At 63.4% G+C, this 19,435-nt stretch overlaps 2 protein-coding genes across 11 annotated transcripts; one reads left to right on the top strand and one right to left on the bottom strand.

Moving 5' to 3' along the window:
• The first annotated feature begins 310 nt into the window (after positions 1–310).
• RGS19 (regulator of G protein signaling 19) lies at positions 311–5,808 on the top strand. Of its 3 annotated transcripts, XM_087819263.1 has the most exons (6): positions 311–819; positions 2,558–2,651; positions 3,090–3,186; positions 3,378–3,496; positions 4,580–4,675; positions 4,760–5,808. In XM_087819263.1, the coding sequence occupies exons 3-6, from the start codon at positions 3,157–3,159 to the stop codon at positions 5,181–5,183; spliced, it is 669 nt and encodes a 222-aa protein (XP_087675389.1). In that variant the 5' UTR covers positions 311–819; positions 2,558–2,651; positions 3,090–3,156; the 3' UTR covers positions 5,184–5,808. The 3 variants fall into 3 exon arrangements, with proteins under 3 accessions (XP_087675389.1, XP_087675390.1, XP_087675388.1); XM_087819264.1 differs by lacking the exon at positions 2,558–2,651; XM_087819262.1 differs by lacking the exons at positions 311–819; positions 2,558–2,651 and adding an exon at positions 2,480–2,495 and having other exon boundaries at positions 4,601–4,675.
• A 515-nt stretch (positions 5,809–6,323) lies between these two features.
• Positions 6,324–19,435, bottom strand: TCEA2 (transcription elongation factor A2). 8 transcript variants are annotated; one of them, XM_016202022.2, is made up of 10 exons: positions 19,372–19,435; positions 10,946–11,008; positions 10,516–10,621; positions 9,309–9,399; positions 8,361–8,491; positions 8,208–8,279; positions 7,682–7,836; positions 7,458–7,604; positions 6,829–6,904; positions 6,324–6,620 (listed from the first exon to the last, which is right to left on the bottom strand). In XM_016202022.2, the coding sequence occupies exons 1-10, from the start codon at positions 19,402–19,404 to the stop codon at positions 6,358–6,360; spliced, it is 1,137 nt and encodes a 378-aa protein (XP_016057508.2). In that variant the 5' UTR covers positions 19,405–19,435; the 3' UTR covers positions 6,324–6,357. The 8 variants fall into 8 exon arrangements, with proteins under 8 accessions (XP_016057508.2, XP_087675387.1, XP_087675384.1 ...); XM_087819261.1 differs by lacking the exon at positions 19,372–19,435 and adding an exon at positions 13,314–13,413 and having other exon boundaries at positions 8,208–8,264; XM_087819258.1 differs by lacking the exon at positions 19,372–19,435 and adding an exon at positions 13,314–13,412.

Raw genomic sequence — 19,435 nt, 5'->3', positions numbered from 1 at the left:
CCCCGGCCGCAGGACCGCGGGGACCCAGGCGCCGGGCGGGCGCGCGGGCGGCGGGGGTGCGCAGAGCCGGCCGAGCGCGGGGCGGGGCGCGCCGCGCGCGCGGGCCGGCGCCTCCCAGCGCGAGGAAGTCCCTGCCCCGCGCTTTGGGGAAGTGCGGCCGGCGCCTGCGCACACCGCCCCGCGCCCCGTCCGCAACGAGCCTGCCGGACTTCGGAGCGCGGGCCCGGCGGCGCGAGCGGCCCCAGGACGCTGCGGGTGAGTGCGCGCGCGTGGCGCCCAGGGCCACGGCCCTGCCCCCCGCCCCCGGGCCGCGGGCCCGTGCGGGGCGGGAGCCGCGCGAGCAGGCTCTGGGGTCCCTACCCCAGGACTCCGCCGCGGGGTCCACGTGGACCCTGGGCCGCGGCTGGACTGGAGTCCGCCTCCACGCGCGTGGGGGAGGGGGCGCTGCAGCCGGGTTCCCCTTTTTCGTAGCTCAGAGCCTGGGGAAGTGATTGCTCAAAGGGGGGGCGGAAGAACCCAGGTTTCCGCGTCTCCCGCCCCCCTCAGCCTGGTGGGGAGGGGCCGAAGCGGGACACCCTGTCCGCTCCCGCTCGGTTGGATCTGGCAGCTTCTCTGCCCTGCGAGTAGCAGAGGAGGCGCCGCGCCCCCCCCCCCAGCTCGTCGGCCCCCCGGCGCCGGCCTCCCTCCAGAACGCCGCGGGAGACCCTCCTGCCGTCTGACCTGAGTCCTTGCTGCTGCGGTGCACGCCCCTCCGGCAGCCAGGGTGGGGCCCAGGCCGAGCCTGCCCCTCCCGCCCCCACCTCACCTTTTGGGTCGCTGGTGAGTGGGGCGCCATGGCGAGTTCCTTCAGGTAGGGGTGGGAGGGTGGGAGACTGGAGGAAGGGGGTCCCTGCAGAAGGAGACAGGCTTTTCCAGGCCAGATCCTACCAGCGGAAACGGGGGCAGAGAGAAGCGAGCGCCCCCCATTTGGAAAGGTGGGCTGGGAGTGAAGGTCACCAGGGTTAGGAAAACTGGCCTGCCTTGGAGGAGACAGTCTGGGGCTCTCCCTACCAGCCAAATGGGGGGGGGAGGGGGTAGCAGATGAGAAAGGTACTGGGGAGGGTCAGGAGGGAATGGAGCCCCTCTGTCGCACACACACAAACACCCCCAAAGGTTATGGCATTTTCCTGGGTCTTCAAACATTTCAATCTTGTTTTGGACTGGGGAGTCCTTTCCTTCTGTGGGGCAGAGCAGCAGCTGCTCCCAAGGGAGCCTCTGTCCCCAGAGGGTAGACTTGCTGCCTGTCCAGCCTCTTTCATTCCAGACTGGGGGGCAGGGGAGACGACCAAGCTTGGAGGGGCTGGGGCTGGGGCAGGAGCCCCCTCTCCAAATGCCAGGGTGAGGAGTGGGAACCTCCGTTCAGACCTGTACTTGCCCAGGAGAGGGAGTGGGTGCCCTGGGGGCACAGATGACCCAACCAGCCTTAAAAGGGTGCAGGGCGTCAGCTCAAGGACCTGCAACCTGGACAGCAGGAACTTGACCTCCCCCTGCCCCAAACTTGAACCCCAGCACCTGGGCCCTGCACCCTCAGACAGGTTCCCTCTAATTCAGAGCTGAGTTGGAAATGACAGCCAATGCAGGTATATTCTTCAGATGCTAGGGGGTAGGGGATAGGACTGAGTCCCTGCCCCCACTCACAGTGGGTGGGGGTGCAGAGGAGGAAGAGAGGCTCTGTCTGGGGAAGTCACAGCAGTCTGGGGTACAGCTACTAGACCTCAGCGGTTGCCACACCCCTTCCTTTCCCTAGAAACTTGACCCCTGAGGGAAAGGCTGTGGGGCTGCTGCTTCCCTATCTGCTTGCTGGGAGCCCCTGGGCCCAAGGTTGAGCGTGCCGCCCCTTGCCATGATCCCAAAGTGGTACGGGGCAGATGCGGGTCCAGGCAGGGGCCTCTGTGTGCCCAGGCCCTGGAGGCAGGGCTGCCCTGAGTGCGCGTAACTCACGTGCTGTTCCCTGAGCACCGCTCTCACGGGGTGCGGGGGGCTCCCCCGCCCTGCGGGCCCTCGCCGGGGCTGAGGTGGGCACAGGCAGGGGCGGTCGTGGGGGTGTTCAAAACTGCCTCCAGGGCGCTGATTGGCTGCCCTGTGCTGTCGCTGCGCGCACTGGAATCCACGGCCGGCCGCGCGGAGGACACACGCGGCTGCCAGGCTGGTGCCTTCAGCGCCCACCCTCCCTGCGCCTCCAGTGCTGCGCAGACGCTGAGGACACACCCTTTGCCTCCCCAGGGTACCCCGCAGCCCAACCCGGGAGCAGGACACCCCCCTGCCGCCCACTGCGTCGTCCTGCCCCGACCTCCACCCATCTCCGCCCCCCTCGGCGTCGCCCGCCCGCCGCCCTGTCTCTAGGCGGCGGTTTCCGCAGCCTGGTGGGGGAAGGGGAGAGGGAGGCCAGGGACCTGGCGGTAGGTGGTCAGCTGGGGGTAGGAGCCACCAGAGACCGCATCTAGGATGGAGGAAAGGTGGGTCCGCGGGAGCCCCGCTTCCCACACCCTCAGGAAGTCCTGCTCCTTTCCCCACTCAGACCCTTCATGCTTCAGGCATAGTCGGCTGCCCCTTGCTGAGTCCCAGTGAACAGACCTGTTGCTCTGGGGCCCACAGGCAGATCCGGATTCCTGGTAGGAAGCAACCCTGCCCACCACCCCACCCCACCCACGCACAGAAAACCCAGGATGGAGGGAGCTGGGATGGGGGTTCTGAATGTCTGATCACCACCCCTATGCACCCACCTGATAGCCCCAGACTCTTGGGGCCCCCAGCCTCTTTGGGAGGGGCCAGGAGCCGGAAACCAAGAAAGAGGAACCCAGGCTTCCGGCTTCCCAGGGACCTAGCAGATGGTGGTGTCCCAGAACCTCTGTGGAGTTCTCGTCGGGTCCCCTCCTCACAACCGTGCACCCTTGGCAGCCCTGGTGTAGGCTGGGGTGGGGGTGCAGGCAGGGGAGCCGGCCCCACTGGGGCTGCAGGAAGGAGGAAGGCAACTCTCAAGACACCCCCCCCGGGGGGCATGCAGGGGCTGGGGTCTCAGGTTCTCTGAGAACCGTGGCCTCTCTTCTCAGACCCCCAGGTTGTGGTGAGGGTCCTGAGCCAGCACCACGGAGCCCAGGCGACCACCTCTACCCACCCATGCCCACCGCGCATGAGGCTGAGAAGCAGGTGCACCACCTCCACCCCTGCTTCTGCCCCCTGGGAAACTGGGAGGGCAACAAGGAGTTGAGGGACCCACCAGCACCTGGGAGGCTGGAAGGGTTCTGCCCTTGGGAGCATGGCCACCAGCAGGCAACTGTGAGGAGAGGTGGGTGGGCCTGCAGTTTGCCCGGTGACTGAGACGGACCATCTTCCCCCAGCACACAGGGCCAGAGGAGGCAGACCAGCCTCCCTCCATGTCCAGTCATGTGGCCCCCCCGGCTGCCCCCAGCCGCAACCCCTGCTGCTTGTGCTGGTGTTGCTGTTGCAGCTGCTCCTGGTACGTGGGGGGGGGGGGGGGAGCAGACCTGGGCCCAAGGTCCCACTCCCTGACCCTTGGGTGGTTCTGAGGTGTCGCCTGCAGGCAAGACTCCTCTGCCACCCACATTTATCCAGGGGCTGTTGGGTTCTGGTAGCCGGTAGCCAATGCCCAGGCCCCTTTGTGTTTGGCATTCTGCCTGGTGCGCAGGCACTGGTAGGCCCTGTGTGCGCGTGCCCCTCTGTCCTTTTATTCAGCACACACACCACCTACACCACCTAGAGCTGGCCCTGGGCCATCTAGAGGGGGCCAGACCATCAGGTGGAGGGGTGCTAAGCAGAGACCTGTCCGTGGGACAATGGGCACGAGCCTAAGGGGCAGTGTGCTAGAGTGGGTGTGGGGCTTCCAGGTGGTCCCAGGGTTTTGTAGGCACTTGGAAAGCTGTTGGAGTTTTTGTGCCTTTCAGAGGCCTGGCGCTACTCAGGCTTCCGGCCCTCAACTATTGAGTACAGCACTGTGGGAAACCAAAGGGGGACCAACTGACCCATGAGCAAGCGAGGCCTGAGCCCAGACTCAAGGTGGAAGAGGGGTGGCCTGTGAATGGGAGAACATGAAGAGTTAGGACTCACTGAGTTTGGCTTTAGAGGCCAAGGGAGGGTTTAGGGTGAGACAGGCGGCAGTAGGTGCTGAGTTCTGTGCGGATGCTTTGGTGTGAGGTGTCTGTTAGCCAGGTATGGATTTGGGAGCCAGCCCTGACATGGTGCCAGGAGCCACAGGAGGGAAGACAGGCTCCTAGGGGGAGTTGGGAGTCAACCTCTCAGGCCAGAAGCTTTCCCATTCCATCAGTGGGGCCTTTGGAAGAAAGGGGGCAAATGAGGTTAGGCACGGGGGTGGGGGGGGTACCCCGGGAGCCTGTGAAAGCCCCAAAGGCAAGACACAGGAGAGGGCCTGGGTCAAATGCAGCTGAAGCGGCCTTGGCCCTGAGTCTGGGACAGGAGGGGTAGAAGGAGCAGATCCCAGGGCTGCCACCTGCAGTGCGCTCACGCGTGCTGAGAGCCCCAGGCCTCACACCTACACGTGCTGAGCATCCCATGTTCACACAAGGGCCTGTGTGTCTGCCATCAGGAGTGAAGGGCGACGGCGAGCATGGCGGGCCTCCGGGGAGAGCAAGCTGCAGCCCCTCCCCAGCTGCGAAGCCTGGTGAGTCTGGGGTCTTGAACATCTGCGGGCTGGGGGGCTGGGGGGAGCAACGGGTGCTTGACCTGGCGGCGGGTGCCCCAGCAGCACGCCAAGCCCTGAGGAGGTGCAGAGCTGGGCGCAGTCCTTTGACAAGCTGATGCACAGCCCCGCGGGCCGCAGTGCGTTCCGGGCATTCCTGCGCACAGAGTACAGCGAGGAGAACATGCTCTTCTGGCTGGCCTGCGAGGAGCTCAAGGCTGAGGCCAACCAGCACGTGGTGGACGAGAAGGCACGGCTCATCTACGAGGACTATGTGTCCATACTGTCCCCCAAGGAGGTGAGCCTGGACTCCCGCGTCCGGGAAGGCATCAACAAGAAGATGCAGGAGCCGTCTGCACACACGTTTGACGACGCGCAGCTGCAGATTTACACGCTCATGCACCGGGACTCCTACCCCCGCTTCCTCAGCTCCCCCGCCTACCGTGCCCTGCTGCTCCGGGGGGACTCCCAGTCTTCCCATGAGGCCTAGACTGCCCCCTCATGTGGGCAGAGACTCAGGTCACCTTCCACATGTGTGGCAGCTGGTGTCAGGTACACCAGGCCCAGCACCCTTGGGGCTGTCCTAGGCAGGAGCTCCAGGTGCAGGGCAGGCCAGGAGCACCTGCCACCCAGAGAACCTAGTGCCCTGAGGTCCTATTAGGCAGGTGTGCTGACCAGCTGCCTGTTGAGAGGAAGACCCTCCAGGAGGCATTTTGGACCCACCAGCCTCACTGGGCACCTGCCCCAGGCAGCCAGGGACCTCAAGAAATGCCTTTGGTGAAGAGGGCCTCTGTACTGTCTAGTTTTGTGACTTGGCGAGACCCTCTAGCTTGAGCTCTTTGCTTCTGGGAATCAAACCCAGAACGTCCAAACCAGGCTCAAGGTGACAGGACCCAGTTTTTCTCTTCTATGTTCGTTAATTTTGAACCAGGAAACATGTCTTCACTGTATTTTATTAAAAAAAAAAAAAAAAAGTTTTTATATTTATCTCCATTCTGCCTCCCCCCAAAATGGGATTTCTCATTATTGAAGATATTTTTAAAACAAGTCTCTTCTCTTTCCACATCTCAGACCTAGGGCAGAGGAGCAGCCGGGTTCTGAGGGGACCTGCCCCAGGAGCTCTGCCCCACCCCACCCCTCCTCAAATGAGGGCCCTGCAAGGTGAGGGTGCCATGACCCCGGGAGGTGTGGCCCCTCAGCACCTTGCCAAAACTAGTGATGCAATGAGAAGCACTGCCCAAGTCTTGGATGGGCAGGGTCCTGGAACACATCAAAGTTCATCCCTGGAGGCTAGCGGGTTGGGGCTGTACACATGGGGGTGACCTCCCTGAGGGTCCCCAGGTGCCAGGCAAGGTTACCTCCACTGTCTCTCAGGCATGCGCTGGCCACTCCATCCATGAATTTCTGGGACACAAAGGGATTCAATACTGCATCTGGTCCGGGGCCCCAAGAGCCAGTCGGGGGTCCAACCCCACCCTTCTGCCTCCAAAACCAGGCAGAGTGAGGACTAGCCATCACAAAGGGCTGCAAGCAGACACTGTGGGACCCAGCTTGCCCTGGGCCCTGAGCAGCAGTGCTTGGGGAGAGAGACTCAGGTCCTCTGTGCCAAGGCCCACTCCCACCCACTCCCTGCAGCACTGCTCCACCAGGGCCACACCCAAGTGTCACCTGACCCCAGGAAGGAGGGCTGCCTCAGCCCAAGCCTGTGCATGGCCCACCAGAGCCAAAAGCCAAGGACAGCACAGTGGCAAAAAGAAACATTTAATAATTGGGAGAAAGGTGCACTGCAGATGGGGGAGGGCAAGGTGTGCTGCCTTCTGGGGACAGCCTGGAGGGCAGAGAGCGGGTCTCCAGAGAAGCTGTGTCTGTCGACAGGATGTGAGGAGAGCAACGGCCAGCACTGGCCACCGCTGCAGGCTCAGCAGAACTGCAAGGAATGGGGGGATAGGCATCTGACCACTCAGCATTGGTGACCCCACAGGGCAGGAGGTAGGGGAGGGGTCTCTACTACCCTCTCCAGAGCTCCCAGGAGGCTGCTGAGCAGGGTTGTCCCCCAATTCGCACCACTTGGATCCTACATGGGCTGAAGACACCCACCCCCAGAGGAGGGGGCTGCAGGGCCTGGGCTCACCCACCTACCTTCCAGCGGTTCCCACACTCATTGCAGACAACGAATGTGGTCATGGGTTCATCAGAGCTGCGGGTCTGCACCTGCGGGAGAGACGTGGTGAGGGCCCCCAGCCCAGAGGGAACTGAGACGCTATCATTTGGAGTGGGAGGCCCCAAGCATCAGGTCTTCCCTAGAGTCACAGCATGGGAGGCCACCCATGATGGCCTCGCAGCCCTGGGGCCTCTGTGGGTGACCTGTGCTGAGGCTGCCCCAGCAACCCAGCCTTCCAACCACCCTGACCACTCTCCTCTTACCAGGGCCCCGACATCTCCTGGGGTCCACAGTAGCATAGCTTCCATGGGCCTGGGCCCACCCCCTCCCGCCAATAGCAACAGTCCTCAGGCCCCTCCATGCTGGGCTGGGCCAGGTGTCCCAACTTCAGTGTCCACAGCAAGCAGGACCCACCCCCTCAGACACTGCTTACTGGGGACCAGGGGTCCTGGGCAAGGGGAGAGGCCCCAAAAGTGACCATCACTCCCTGGCTTGAGCCCCAGCCCTGGCACCATTCACACCATGTGTCCAGGTGCAAGAGTGTGGACCCCACCCACAGGGTCAGTTCTGAGAATGGGGCCCCGAGTGGTGGCAGCGGCGCACCTGTGTGTAGGTGCAGTTCTTCTTCCTGCACTTGCTGCAGGTGAACAGGTCTGTCTGTGTGCCACCTGTGCGGGCCATCTGATGTTCGCGGATAGCCTCCTTGGTCATGGCCTTGCGGATCTCCTTCAGCTCGTCGCTGGCCATCTCCTGGAGGACCCGGTTAGCTGCTCAGCCCCAGCTCACACGACAGCACCACCCATGGGGGGAGGGGCGGGGAGGCTCACCTCTGACGTCATCACCGCGATCTGCTGGGGCGTTATGGTGCCACACAGCACGTTCCGCCGCAGGTCGGGGTTCTTGGCATCCCTGAGGTTGGCAATGCGGCTCCGCACACGGTTCTTGTACTTCATGTCCGTGTTCCCCACATCCCGGAAGATGCGTGCAGGCATTTAAGGACCCATCCTCCTAGGCTGAGGCTGCTGCCCTCCACCCACCCTGCCAGGCCAGGGAGGGCCTCCCAGTGGGGTCAGAAGGGGTGGGGGCTGGGATGGGAAGAGGAGCCCAGTGCTCTGTTAGTCTGCCCACCCAGGTCTGGAGGTGAGCTGAGGGGCTGCTGGGCAGCCCACCCCGGACCCAGTCCTGGCTGAGTCCCAGTTTCAGGCTCAAGGTCCCGGGGACCCAGGCCCCACCAGCAGGCAGAATCAGCCCTCAGCAGGCTTGGGGTGCACCTACCCCACCACCCAACAGCCTGGCAAAAGCGCCAGGGCAGTGAAACCCCCAGCCCTTACTTAAGCCCTGAACAAAGGATATACTCCTCAATCTGGGCCGATAGGCGCTCACAGTCCGTACTGAGGGCCATGTGGTCACCTGCAAGAAGCAGCCCTGACCAGCCGCCCTGCTGGCTCCACCCAGCACCCACGTGGCTTCAGTGACTGTGGACTGGGCCATCACTTGGGCACTCACGGTCTGTCTGCAGGGCGGCCGTTAGCATCTCACGGCACTTGTTGCGCACAGCATCACAGGTGACCGGCACTGGGGGAAATGTGGTCATCCTCGGGGTCGACAGCATCCTGGGCAGCTCCGGCCTCTTGTGGCTGGATAAAGAGAGGCCCGCTCGGGCCATGTTAGCTCATGACACACTGGTCACCAGTAAAGCCAGTGTCACAGCCAGTCTCCCCTAAATTCCATCTGCTCCACCCTGAGAGCAGCCCATGACCCTGGGCATGTGCAGTCCAGCCCAGCGTGCCTGTGAGGTCTGCCCAGCAGGGTGGGGCATGCCCCACCCCAGCAACAGGGGCACAATGGGGACAGCATCGCCTCCAGGGAGGCCCAGATCCCTGGGCCACACCACCCAACACCAGCTGCCAGATCGGGGAGAGGCACGTGGGGCAGGCAGTTGCCCAAGGCCAGGTCTGCCCACCAGCATGGCTGCCCCTCACAGGGCTGGGAGCTCCCACCCCGGGGCTCTTTGCTGTTCAGGCTGCATTCTCCAGCCTTCCCATCACAGTCTCATGCCCCTATAACCCCACGAGGGAGAGCAAGGCCAGCAGTGAGTGATGCAAGTTCAAGGGGTGTGCAACCCGAGAACCAGCCCAAGACCCGCCTGGAGCCAAGGGATGTGGGAAGGGGGCTCCCACCAGCCCGCTCAAGGTTGCAGCACCTCTTTGCAGCCTGGACACAGCCTCACCCCTAGATGGTTTGGGCTGAAGACAGTGTTCGGAGGAGCTTTGGAAGGGAGGCATCACCAAGAGGCCAGCCAGGTGTGACTGCCTAGGGAGAGTCACCTCCAAGAGGCTAAAAGGGCCCATGTTCATGTGTCATCGTGCTTGAAGCACAGAAATCAGCACCTTCGTGCTGAGCAAGTAGGTCCCCAGTGGCAGAGGGTGTGCACCTGCCTTCCAGGTGCGCTACCTGGGATCCTTGGCCTCGGAGCCCTCCTTCGAGGACGTCGTGGGCAGAGGCCCGCCCCTCCTCCGTTCCCTGGCTTTGGCATCTGAAGCATCTGCAAGTGCCCAGAAAGGGGGTGGGGGGTTGGCTGGCTAGGGGAAGGCAGGCGGAAGGGCAGGGCCAGGCCAGGGAGGGGAGATCTCCAAAGCACAGCCTCAGCTGACTTGCCAGGCCCCCAACCCTGCCCCCTACCCAGCCCCCGTGCTGAGCCTTCCTGCTAATGACCAACTGGGCACCTCTCCTGCCCAGACTCAGGAGAGCCCTCACACACCTTTCCCACACATGCTGCGCACTCAAGCAGGCTGCCTGTGGGCCTTTCTGGGGTCCACCCCACTGCTCGTCCTGCCGGAGGGGGCTGCCATCCACCCAGAGTGATCCCTGAGTACAAACACAAACACACACACACACACACACACACACACACACACATTTGAACTTCGACAAAGGCCAATCACTACAGGCGGGCAGTACGTGCCCATTCCCCAACTGGACCTTGGGAACCACAGTGAGCCCCCATCCACTGAGCACACCCCCCACTAGGCTCCTGAGACCCTAGTCTGCCCTGGGGGCCTTCCCACGGGATGAGGAGCATCCCACTTGCGACCAAAATAAACAGTTGTTCAGCATGTGGCCCTCTGGCTATGCAGGACTGGAGGGAGGCCCAGGACACACATCCGTACTTTGCAGGCTTTGGACAGAGCCCAGGAGAGGCTGGAAGGAGGAGTGGGGGCTCCAGGTAGACAGGTGGGCACCTCTGTGACCCCCAGCCGCCCTGCTGTCCCCAGAAAGAGGCTGCTCCAATCCCTCTGAGTGGCAATGCCCCCCATCCTCTGCCACCTTCCACCTTCTCTCCCTTCCCCTCCTTCCTCCTCCTCACCCCTTGGCCCTTCTCTCCCCTCCTCCTGCTCTGCTCCCCTGGCTGGGGGCAACTCCTTGCCCTCTGCTGCCCTGACATGTTCCTCCTGTGTGGCTTCCCAAGCCCTACACCCACCCCCAATTCTCCTCTCTCCTGGCCCTACGTACAAGCCTCACTCCTCCCAACCCTGAGCCCCGGCTTCCTGGATGGGTCTGTGATGCCCCCATTCCCAGGTGGCCCTGACTCAGGGACAGCTGGCCAGCACCAGCAAGGTGCCCCTTGCCAAGTGCTCAGCCCATGCTGCCTGATGCGCACCCAGGAGCTTCTTCCATGACTTGATGAGCGACTTGGCCAGTGCGATCACCTCTTCATCAGAGCTCTGCTTCCGTAGGGCGTTGACAGACATGCCGACCCGGGTGGACTGCAAGGCAAGAGCCTGGGTTGGGGGCAGGTGTCAGACCCTCAAGACCCTTGGAGGCTCCCACCGGGCAGGGGCTGGGATCAGCAAGGGAAGGGGGACACTCTTTCCGAGGGCTACTGCCACATTTGGGACCTAGGAGTCTCAGTGGTGGGGCACCCTTGGATGACCCTCCCCATCTCAGAAAAACAGAAAAAGGCAGGGATGGTCTCCTCAGGGAAAGTATTTGTGCTAACCAAGGACAGGGCAGGGGGCCAGGGAGCCCTGCTAGGCCCCCAGGAGCTGTCCCTGGAGCTGTCCCAAACAGGGGACATTGGGGGGCCCTACCTGGAGCAGGTGTAGCGTCACAGGCATGGCCTTCAGCTCCCGCAGCAGATCCATGGCTCCCTCCTAGAAGGAGAAAGGGGTACCTTCATGGAGGATTTTAAGATCATGGTAGACAAGCCCACAAACACAGGAGGGTGGGGCAGATACAAGGCAGTGACAATTTGGAGATCCACCTGGGGTCCAATGCCCAGGGAGGACAGGAACGAGAAGTGGCTGTGCACTCAACGCTGGCATTACAGGTCACGTGACTTTTCACACAGCATCGGGCACTGACCAAGCCAGGATAGGAATCGCCTTGGAGGGCCCGAGCCAGGGGAAGGTACAGCCCCAGGGGTGCCCACCCCGTTCTGTCCCATGTCCCTTGCCCAGGTGGGTCAGGTAGCCTCTTCCTAAAGTGGCCCACTCACCAGCTGAAAGGAGCTGACCCAGGATCCGCCAGTGTCCCCTGATGAGGCCAAACTCTCAGGGCACCTCCACCATACCCACACCCAGCCCTGCCCCATCAAATCAATCTCCCCAGCACTCACTCACCCCAACCAGCCACCACCCCTCGCCCAGACCCCTGGCCTCCTTTTTCTTCCTCACTCTCCTGCCCCACATTTTCTCAAAGCACTCATGCGACCAGGCACGGTTCCTCAGTGTTCCCTGGGTGTGCCAAGCTGCTGGTCCCAGGACCTTCCCATCTGCTGCTCCCACCGCCAGGGGCCTGTCTCTCCCAGGATGCCCAACTATTTGTGCCCTCCTTTCCTCGGGAGCTTTGTTTAAATGCCGCCTTCTCAGCAACCAGCACCCCTCCCCCTCCCTGCTTTTCTTCCCTCCACAGACGCCTCACTTTTTAACGCAGGAATGTTTTCATGTGTGGGTGTCTCTCATTTAAAGGGGCAGAGATGACCCCACTCAGCCACCCAAGGTCGTGAGAGCCTCAGTGTCCTGCAGCCCAGGTCGTGGGAGGGCTTGGCCTGCCCCGACCACCAATCTGGGTGGCATCTCTGCTCAGGATACAGCCCTGGGGTGACCTCCTCAGAGGGGACAGATGGTCGCCAGGGCCAAGGGCACAGTGCCAGCCACTGCTCATCTTCCGCAGACCGAACCTCAGGCTTCACAATGCCAGCTTCCCGGGCTCCAGCCAGAGGCGCGAGCACAGCCACCGACCCCCGAGCACGGCGGCTCCCCCGGGCCTGTGGGCGCTGACCCACCAGGAGCCCCTGCTAGCTCTCGGCACCTCCCCTCGGGGCGCGCAACCCCGCCACCTCCGCGGCCCGGGCCAGGGCCACAGCTGCCCCCCCCCCCCCGCCCCGCCCCGGGGCAGGACCGGCGGCGCTCCCTCCGCACGCCCCTCCCCGTGCGGCCGACCCCCACCCGCCTCCACGGGTTTCCGGACCTCTCAGTGCCCCAGCCCCGGGGGGTGTTGTGTCCTTCAGGGGCAAGCAGCTTCCTTCCCTGGTCATCTCCGGAAGAAGCTACAGACGGCCCACACGGCCCCGTGTGCGGCCCACAGGCGCCCGGCGTGGAGGGGCGCCCCTTGCGGGGTGGAGGAGAGCGGGAGCCAGCTCCCGTCGCAGGCCGGGTCAGCTCAACCCCGCGCGGCCCCAAGGCCCCCCGGCCAGCACACAGCCCCGGGTGGCCGCGCAGGGGCGGCGAGCCCACGACTGAACCCCCTCTGCCGCCGGGGCCACCCCCGGCCTGGGACCCAAGGGCCCCGCGAGCGGGGGCGGGGCGCCGGGCCCGCCCCACCCACCGAGGCGGCTTCGCGCCGGGGCGCGCCGGTGCCGGGCTCGGGGCTGCTGCAGCCCACCCGCCAGGCCCCGGCCCCTCCCGCAAAGGCCCGCGCGCCGCGGGCGGGGCCCCGAGGCCCCGGGGTCCCCGCTGTGCGCCCGCCCCAGGTGCTGCGGGCCGAGTCCTGGCTCAAGCAGGGAACGCGTTTATTAGGGACACCTGGTCTCGAGGGGCGGGGTGGAGGAGGAGGGCCCGCGGCCGGCGCCGGGTCCGGCTCCCGCAGGGGCGGCGAGGCCGCGGCCCAGCCCGGGGGCAGCCGCGAGGATGCGGGGCTGGGGCGCCGCTGCCCGGCCCCCGCGGGGCTGGGAGTGGGGACAGGGCAGGGGCGGCCCTAGGCCTGCGGGGCCTCAGCCTGCGGCCGGGGTCTGCGTCCAGAGCGGTGGCTGCGGGACAAGGTCCAGGCCCGATGGCGGCCTCCGCCGTGGGTGCGGGGTGATGGGCAGGGCTGGCCGGGGCAGGGTCTCGGCTCGGCCGCCGGCGGGGTCTCGTCCTGCCCCTCGGGGGTCTCCCCGGCCCTGACGGGGGCTCGGCGGGCTCGGCGGGGGCTCGGCGGGACGGGGGTCCCGGGGTCCTGAAGGTCCGCGCCCCTCACCGCGCTCTTCTTGGTCACCATCTTGTCGAGCCTCCGGGCGATGCGCGCAATCTCCTCCTCCTTGCCCATCACTGCCTCAGGGGCAGCGCCCCCGCGCCCGCCGCGCCAGCCTCAGCCTCAGCCTCCCGGCCCGGACGCCACCCCGGCCGCGGCCGCCTCCCGCACCCGCCGCAGCCGACGCAGCCCCGCCGCGGGAGGGAGACCCTCTGTTCAAACCCTCGGCCCCCGCGCCAGCCGCGCTGCATCCTGGGACATGTAGTCCCCATGCCCGCCCGTCTCGCGCTCGCTCTCTCCGCTCTGGACCACAACTCCCAGGAGCCACAAGGGTACGCACGGCTCCTTGGGAATTGTAGTCCCGTCGTGGGCCGTCACCACAGGCCTACGGAACAGGGGGACTCGCAGTCCCACAAGCCCCAGGACGGTCCTGTTAGCCGGTGGAAGGCGCCGCGGTGGCGCGTGGGGCTGGGCTGTGCGTGCCTGGCGCGGCGCGGACCCGGGGGGCCCCTCCCGATCCCCCGCCCCGGACGGGCCGGGCGCCCCCTGCGCGGGCCGGGAGGAGGCGCCTTAGAGGGCGTGCCCCCCTCCGCCCGCGGGGCGCCCTCCCCCGCCAGCCTCGGCAGTCGCGGAGCTGCGGGGCCCTGACTCCCGTGCCCTAGAGCCAATCCCGCGGAGACGCCCTGGCGCCCGAGGCCGGCGCGCGGCGCCTGGAGGCGGGAGGGAGCCGAAGCCGGCGGCGGGTCCGGGAGAGGAATGGGCTGGGCGGGCGAGGCGCCAGGGGCACGGCGGCCAGCTCCCGGCGAATCCCGGCCAGTCATCCATTAGCCTCCGTACCTCGGTCTCCCCGGCTGTGAAGTGGGACGCTGGCAGTGGCTGCCTCCCGGGGCTGCCGTCAGGACGGTGCGAGCGGGCGGGTGTCCTCGCCGCGCTGCTGGAGGCCCCGGGCGGGGCCCCGGAGGGCCGGGCGGGCGAGGCGTCAGCGCGCCACCCAGTGTCTGCCGCCTCCCCGCAGTGCAGCGCCGGGCGGTGCGCTGTAGGGGCACAGGGCCGGGGGGAGGGTAGAGGCCGGGGGACTGAAGCCTCCATTGTCGGGGCCCCACAGTCACTAAAATTCAAGCCAAGTAACTGTGAGGCCAGGTGGCAGATGGGTTGTCCAGATGACCTGAGCTGACCATGCCTCGGGCTCTCAGTGGCATTACTTAGATATAACTGAGTTTCCCAGCAGCCAATGAAAAGAGAAACACAGGTTATGAGATTCCTCAGTAATTATAAGGAAAAAGCATGGAACTGGGGAGCAAAGGTTTTTCCAGGACAGAGGCCCTGTAACAAATGAGCACAGCACCGCCAGTTTACAGACAGGCTCTGATTCTCCCCATCACCGTGAGCCTGGGCCACAGCTCTGAGCCCAGCCCAACCATGCAAGTCCTCAAGGCCAAAATCTCCTGGTCCGAGAGTGTGTGCAGCCTCTGAGGGTCCAGCAACACTGGGACACTAGGGAGGCTGGAGCCACACACCCTTCAACCCCTCTGACAACTGACCAAAACAAGGAGCTGGCCAGGGTCCTGTAAGAGAGAAACCAGCCCTGGAGATCAGGCTGCAAGGACTGCAAATCTGGCTCTCCATCTCCCGCAAGGACGTCTCCATGAGGCTGCCCAGCCAGCACCTCACACAGACAAGGTTAAGTGGACTCAAGGACTGCTCAGAGGGAACTCCCCTTTGTGCTGACACCACGTCTAAGCACCACGACTGGGAATCCAACAAAAGTTGGAGCACAGGGATGGGAGGTAAACCCACATGGTCAGTGTGGAGCAGCCCTCAGTCTCTACCCTCTGCAGCAGGGAGATGTACATCCAAGAGACCTCAAAACAGCTTCTGGTCCCTAAGAGTAGAGTCAAAAGGACAGGCCTCTCAGAAGCCTCACCTGGGCTGTCAAGAAGGGTGTGTGCCATTTGCCCAACTTTGGCCCAGGCCTCAATGGGGCAGAGTCTGAGCTGTCAACACAGCCCCCTGGAGTAGGTTGCTGCCAAGGAGCCAGCCTCAAGGCCAGTCCCCATCTGATCTCTCCACGGGATGGATCAGCACAAAGTGCTGGGAGGGGAGCGGACATGCAGATACCCTGGAGAATCAGCCTGAGGATTCACCTTGACCCTGCCTGGGTAGACTGCCCCTGGCAAGGAGAGGTCTCCTATTATCCTGTGCAAGGGGATTTCCATAAAACATGCTTCTGCCCAGCTGCTGTGGCTCAGCGGTAGAGCGTCAACCCATGCACCAAGAGGTCACCAGCTGGATTCCCAGTCAGGGTACATGCCCGGGTTTTGGGCTCCATCCCCAGCGGGGGGCATGCAGGAGGCAGCCATAGATGTTGATGTTTCTCTCTCATCGATGTTTCCATTTCTCTCTCTCCTTTTCTCTCAAAATCAATAAAAACATTAAAAAGAAAAAAAAAAAAAAAAGATGCTTCTATGTGTTGGCCGGGTTGAATGTTTTAAGCCACAAAGACATGCTAGCGCGACTCTGTAAATATCCATTTGTGCACTAAAGGTCACAGGAAAGGAGGAGCTATTCCCTTGCTTGGCCGGAGTGGAAATCCCACACTGCCTACCCACCCTGATCCTCTCCCCTCCTCCATGAGGAGGGAGTGGAAATCCCACACTGCCTACCCACCCTGACCCTCTCCCCTCCTCCATGAGGAGCCGGGTGGTCTCCACCTCTGGGAGACAGCTCATAGGAGCCTGGCATGTCTCAGTGCATCAGAGGCCCACTGATGCTGCAGACCCAGGAGACCGAGACACTGTCACCCCACCAGGATGATGGCCATGAGGTGGGGGCCCCTGCAGAATGAGTGCCCAGCAGAGGGCTCAGCCTGTGGGGGTGAGGCGGGGCATCCGGGGAGGCAGGTAATGGAAGAAGGAGGCGGACAGTTCAAGTGGAGGCAGATGGCTTCCACGCTGGGAACCTGGGGGCCACAGCCCTTCCCCCTGTGATAGATGCCCTGAACCCCTACGCAGTGCAGTCCTACAGGGAAGCCACCACCGCAGGGGAGGGGTGTGGCTCCATGCCAGGTGAGTGAAGTGCAGGGTCCAGGTGGGGTGATGCTGCTTTGAGTCTATGTGGCCCAGCATGAGCAGCACCCTCTAGGTGGCAGGAGTGAGCCACAGACCGGCCTGCCTCCCAAGCATAAGCCCACCCCCTAGGGAGGTCCAGTAGGTGGGGCCACCACCCTGAAGCAGCCAGAGTGGGGCTGTGGTTAGTCCTGGAGAGAGGTCCTCACTTGTGGAGGCTGTAGTGGGTCCCACCCTCGCCAGGGCTCAAGCTGAAGTGGCACTGGCCAAGCCCAAAACTCCCAACTTCCCACCTGAGAAGTCCCTGTCCTTGGACCCCTTATGAGTTCATAACCCCCAGAGCCTTGCCCACCCCTGACCTCTGATGGATCTTACCCGACCTTGGGAACTTCCTTCTCCAAGGAGTTTCCCCAACAAGCTGCCTGGGCCGGCAGACCCTCTTGTGCCCTCAGCAAGCTGTTCCCAGAGGGTGACTTTAGACCATGGGGCTCTCCTTCCAGGGGCTTACATGAACCTGGCCACAGACAGCAGGGTGCCCACCAGGGCTGGGTCCTTCCAGACCCACTCCCTGCACTGCCCTCGCCTTATTCCAGGCTGGGTTTGGAGGATGTGTGGGAATAGGGGGTTCCTTAGTAGAGGTCAGAGGATTCAGGTGGGAGACAGCACACTTACCTCCTAGACCCCCACCCGCACCCCCACCCTTATTCCAGAAAGCCATCCTGGACACCACCAGCCCAGCGCCGGGGGGCCTCTCTCAATTCCCATGATGTCTCAAGAAGCACACACACACACACCACCGCCACTACCCACCCACCCACCCCACTCCACAACCCCCATGCACCAAGCCTGACCTACTCCCCTGGGGCTGCCCTCCCCTCAGCTCATCCTGCAGGGATGGATTCCCTCCTGGTATTCCACACTCCACCCCTTTACTCAGGAGCCTTCTGTAGGAGCCCCATTCTGTCCAGGGGGCTGAGGGGTGCAGACATGGCCCTGGGAGGGGTCTGGGGACACTCCAACGACACCCCACACAGGCCTGGACACACCTTTAGCCCAGAGGCCTGCTCCTCCCCTTTACTCAGTCCACAGGAACATCAGAAGCTCAGGCCATTTATTTTTCTATTTGTGTCCCCTGCCCCCCGCCCCCCGCCCATCCAAAGCAGGCCATGACCCCAGTGGACTGCATCCATGCTTCCCTTCTGGCTAGGGCAGGGCCTTTGTGGGAAGGCCTGTGCTTCCAAACTCACATGGCCCCCATCCCGTCCCATGGCTTCAGGCGGAGGAGGGGGGTCTTGCAGCCTCAGAAGCACCCCCATCCCCTGCTATCCTGCAGGCAGCTCTCTCCTGGCTGAGCACCCACTCATTTCTTGACCCTGTTCCTCAGAACCCCTGGCCCACCATAGTGGCCCCAGGTTCCCAGCACAAGGAATCTGGGATAAAGACCCAGCCGCCCTCAGAGACTGGCCTCTGAGGTCAGGCAAGGCAGTGACCAGGGACTTAGATCCAGCAAGAGTCCCCCGTCCTGTGCACCAGTGCGTGTCTTGGCTCTGCCACTGTGGCTCAGTCTCCCAGTCTGCAGAATGGGAAGAGCCGCCTGCCCAAAGCAGTGTCTCTTGGAAAGTCCCTAGACAGCCCATTGCCTTGGCCCAGACCCAGCTCCCCCCACCCAGAGGCAGCACTTGGGGGGAGGTAGCCGGCATCCCCCAGAGGCCCGTGGCCTGCTCCAGGCTGCTCTAACAATGCGCTTCCCCCACACAATTCCCAGAAACACGGCCCTCCCTGCCCTGCCAGCCCGCCAGCCTGGCGGCCACTCCACCTCCTCTCCCCAGGGGCTCCAGGCAACAGCGGGTCAGGGGCTATGGGTGAAAGGAGGGGGTCAACAAACCCCGGGGGCCAGGCACACTGGCCCTGCCCTTCTGGGGAGAGAGAGAGAAGAAATTCATGGGGGAGGCAGAATGGGGGACTGAGGAGTCAGGCCTTGGGAGGTGACTTTGGCCAGGCACTAGTCCAAGCACAGACCCCCTGCCTTTGTCACCTAGCCCAACAAAGGCCCATCTCCATACAGCACTGTGCTGAGGCTGTGGAAGCTGTCAGGTGACACCCCTCCTCTGCTCAAAGCCCTTCCAAATTGCCGTCTCCTTCAGAGGAAAAAGCCAGACCCTCCCAGGTCCCACATAGCCCCCTCCCTGCTCTTCCCACAGGCCTGCACATTGTCCTGCCCCAGGGCATTTGCACATGCTGGTCCCTCTGCATAAAACACTCTCCAAACTATCCCCTCATGTCTTTCAAATTCTTCTTCAAGGAGCAGCTCAAGGGTTACTTCATGAAAGTCAGTGGCACCCCTGACACAGCCCCTCTCCTCTGCGCATGGCACCATTCCCCAAAGCAATACCACAGCCTGGCATACCTATTCTCACTTGTTTGTAGATTTGCTGATTGTCTCTCCCTCAAGACTGGAGCTCCCCACCGGCAGGGACTTGGGTCTGATTTGTTTGCTGCCACATCCCCACTTCCTAGAATAGGACCTGGTATACAGCAGATGCTCAATAAACACAAATTAATGGATAGAGAAATGATTCCTGTCCCTTAGAAAGAAGGGATAGATGGTCCCTAAGAATACAGACCCTCCCAGCCCATCTGACAGCCCCACCATCAAAGCCACTTGTCAACACAGCTGCAGGGCCTAGTGGGCTCAGGACCACCTGAGGGCTCTGCTCCTTTCCATGATTCCCTGGGGAGCTGAGGACTGTCACTAGAGCTAGGCAGGAGAGTGTGGAATCAGGCCAGCCCAGGGCTGGGCAGTCAGGCGGGTACCACACTTCCAGGACCCAGGATACTCAAGTGTGCCCACACATGGCCCCCATACACAGGGCACACAGGGAGCCCCACCTATGCTCCACCAAGAGCCACTAAGGGGGGGAACAGGGCACAACTTCTGTAAAACAGCCAGCCTCAGACCCAGACCCAGGGCACTGAAATCTGAATAAAGACAGTGGTACCTGCAGCTGCCTGGTGCTCAGATTGGGTGGCATGGGAGTGGAGCCAGGGGCAAGAACGCCGGAC

This window comes from Miniopterus natalensis, chromosome 7, assembly GCF_054644295.1.
Source record: "Miniopterus natalensis isolate mMinNat1 chromosome 7, mMinNat1.hap1, whole genome shotgun sequence".
Taxonomy (NCBI): Eukaryota; Metazoa; Chordata; class Mammalia; order Chiroptera; family Miniopteridae; genus Miniopterus; species Miniopterus natalensis.
The sequence above is the reverse complement of the archived record's forward strand: the minus strand, read 5'-3'. Positions and strand labels throughout refer to the sequence as shown.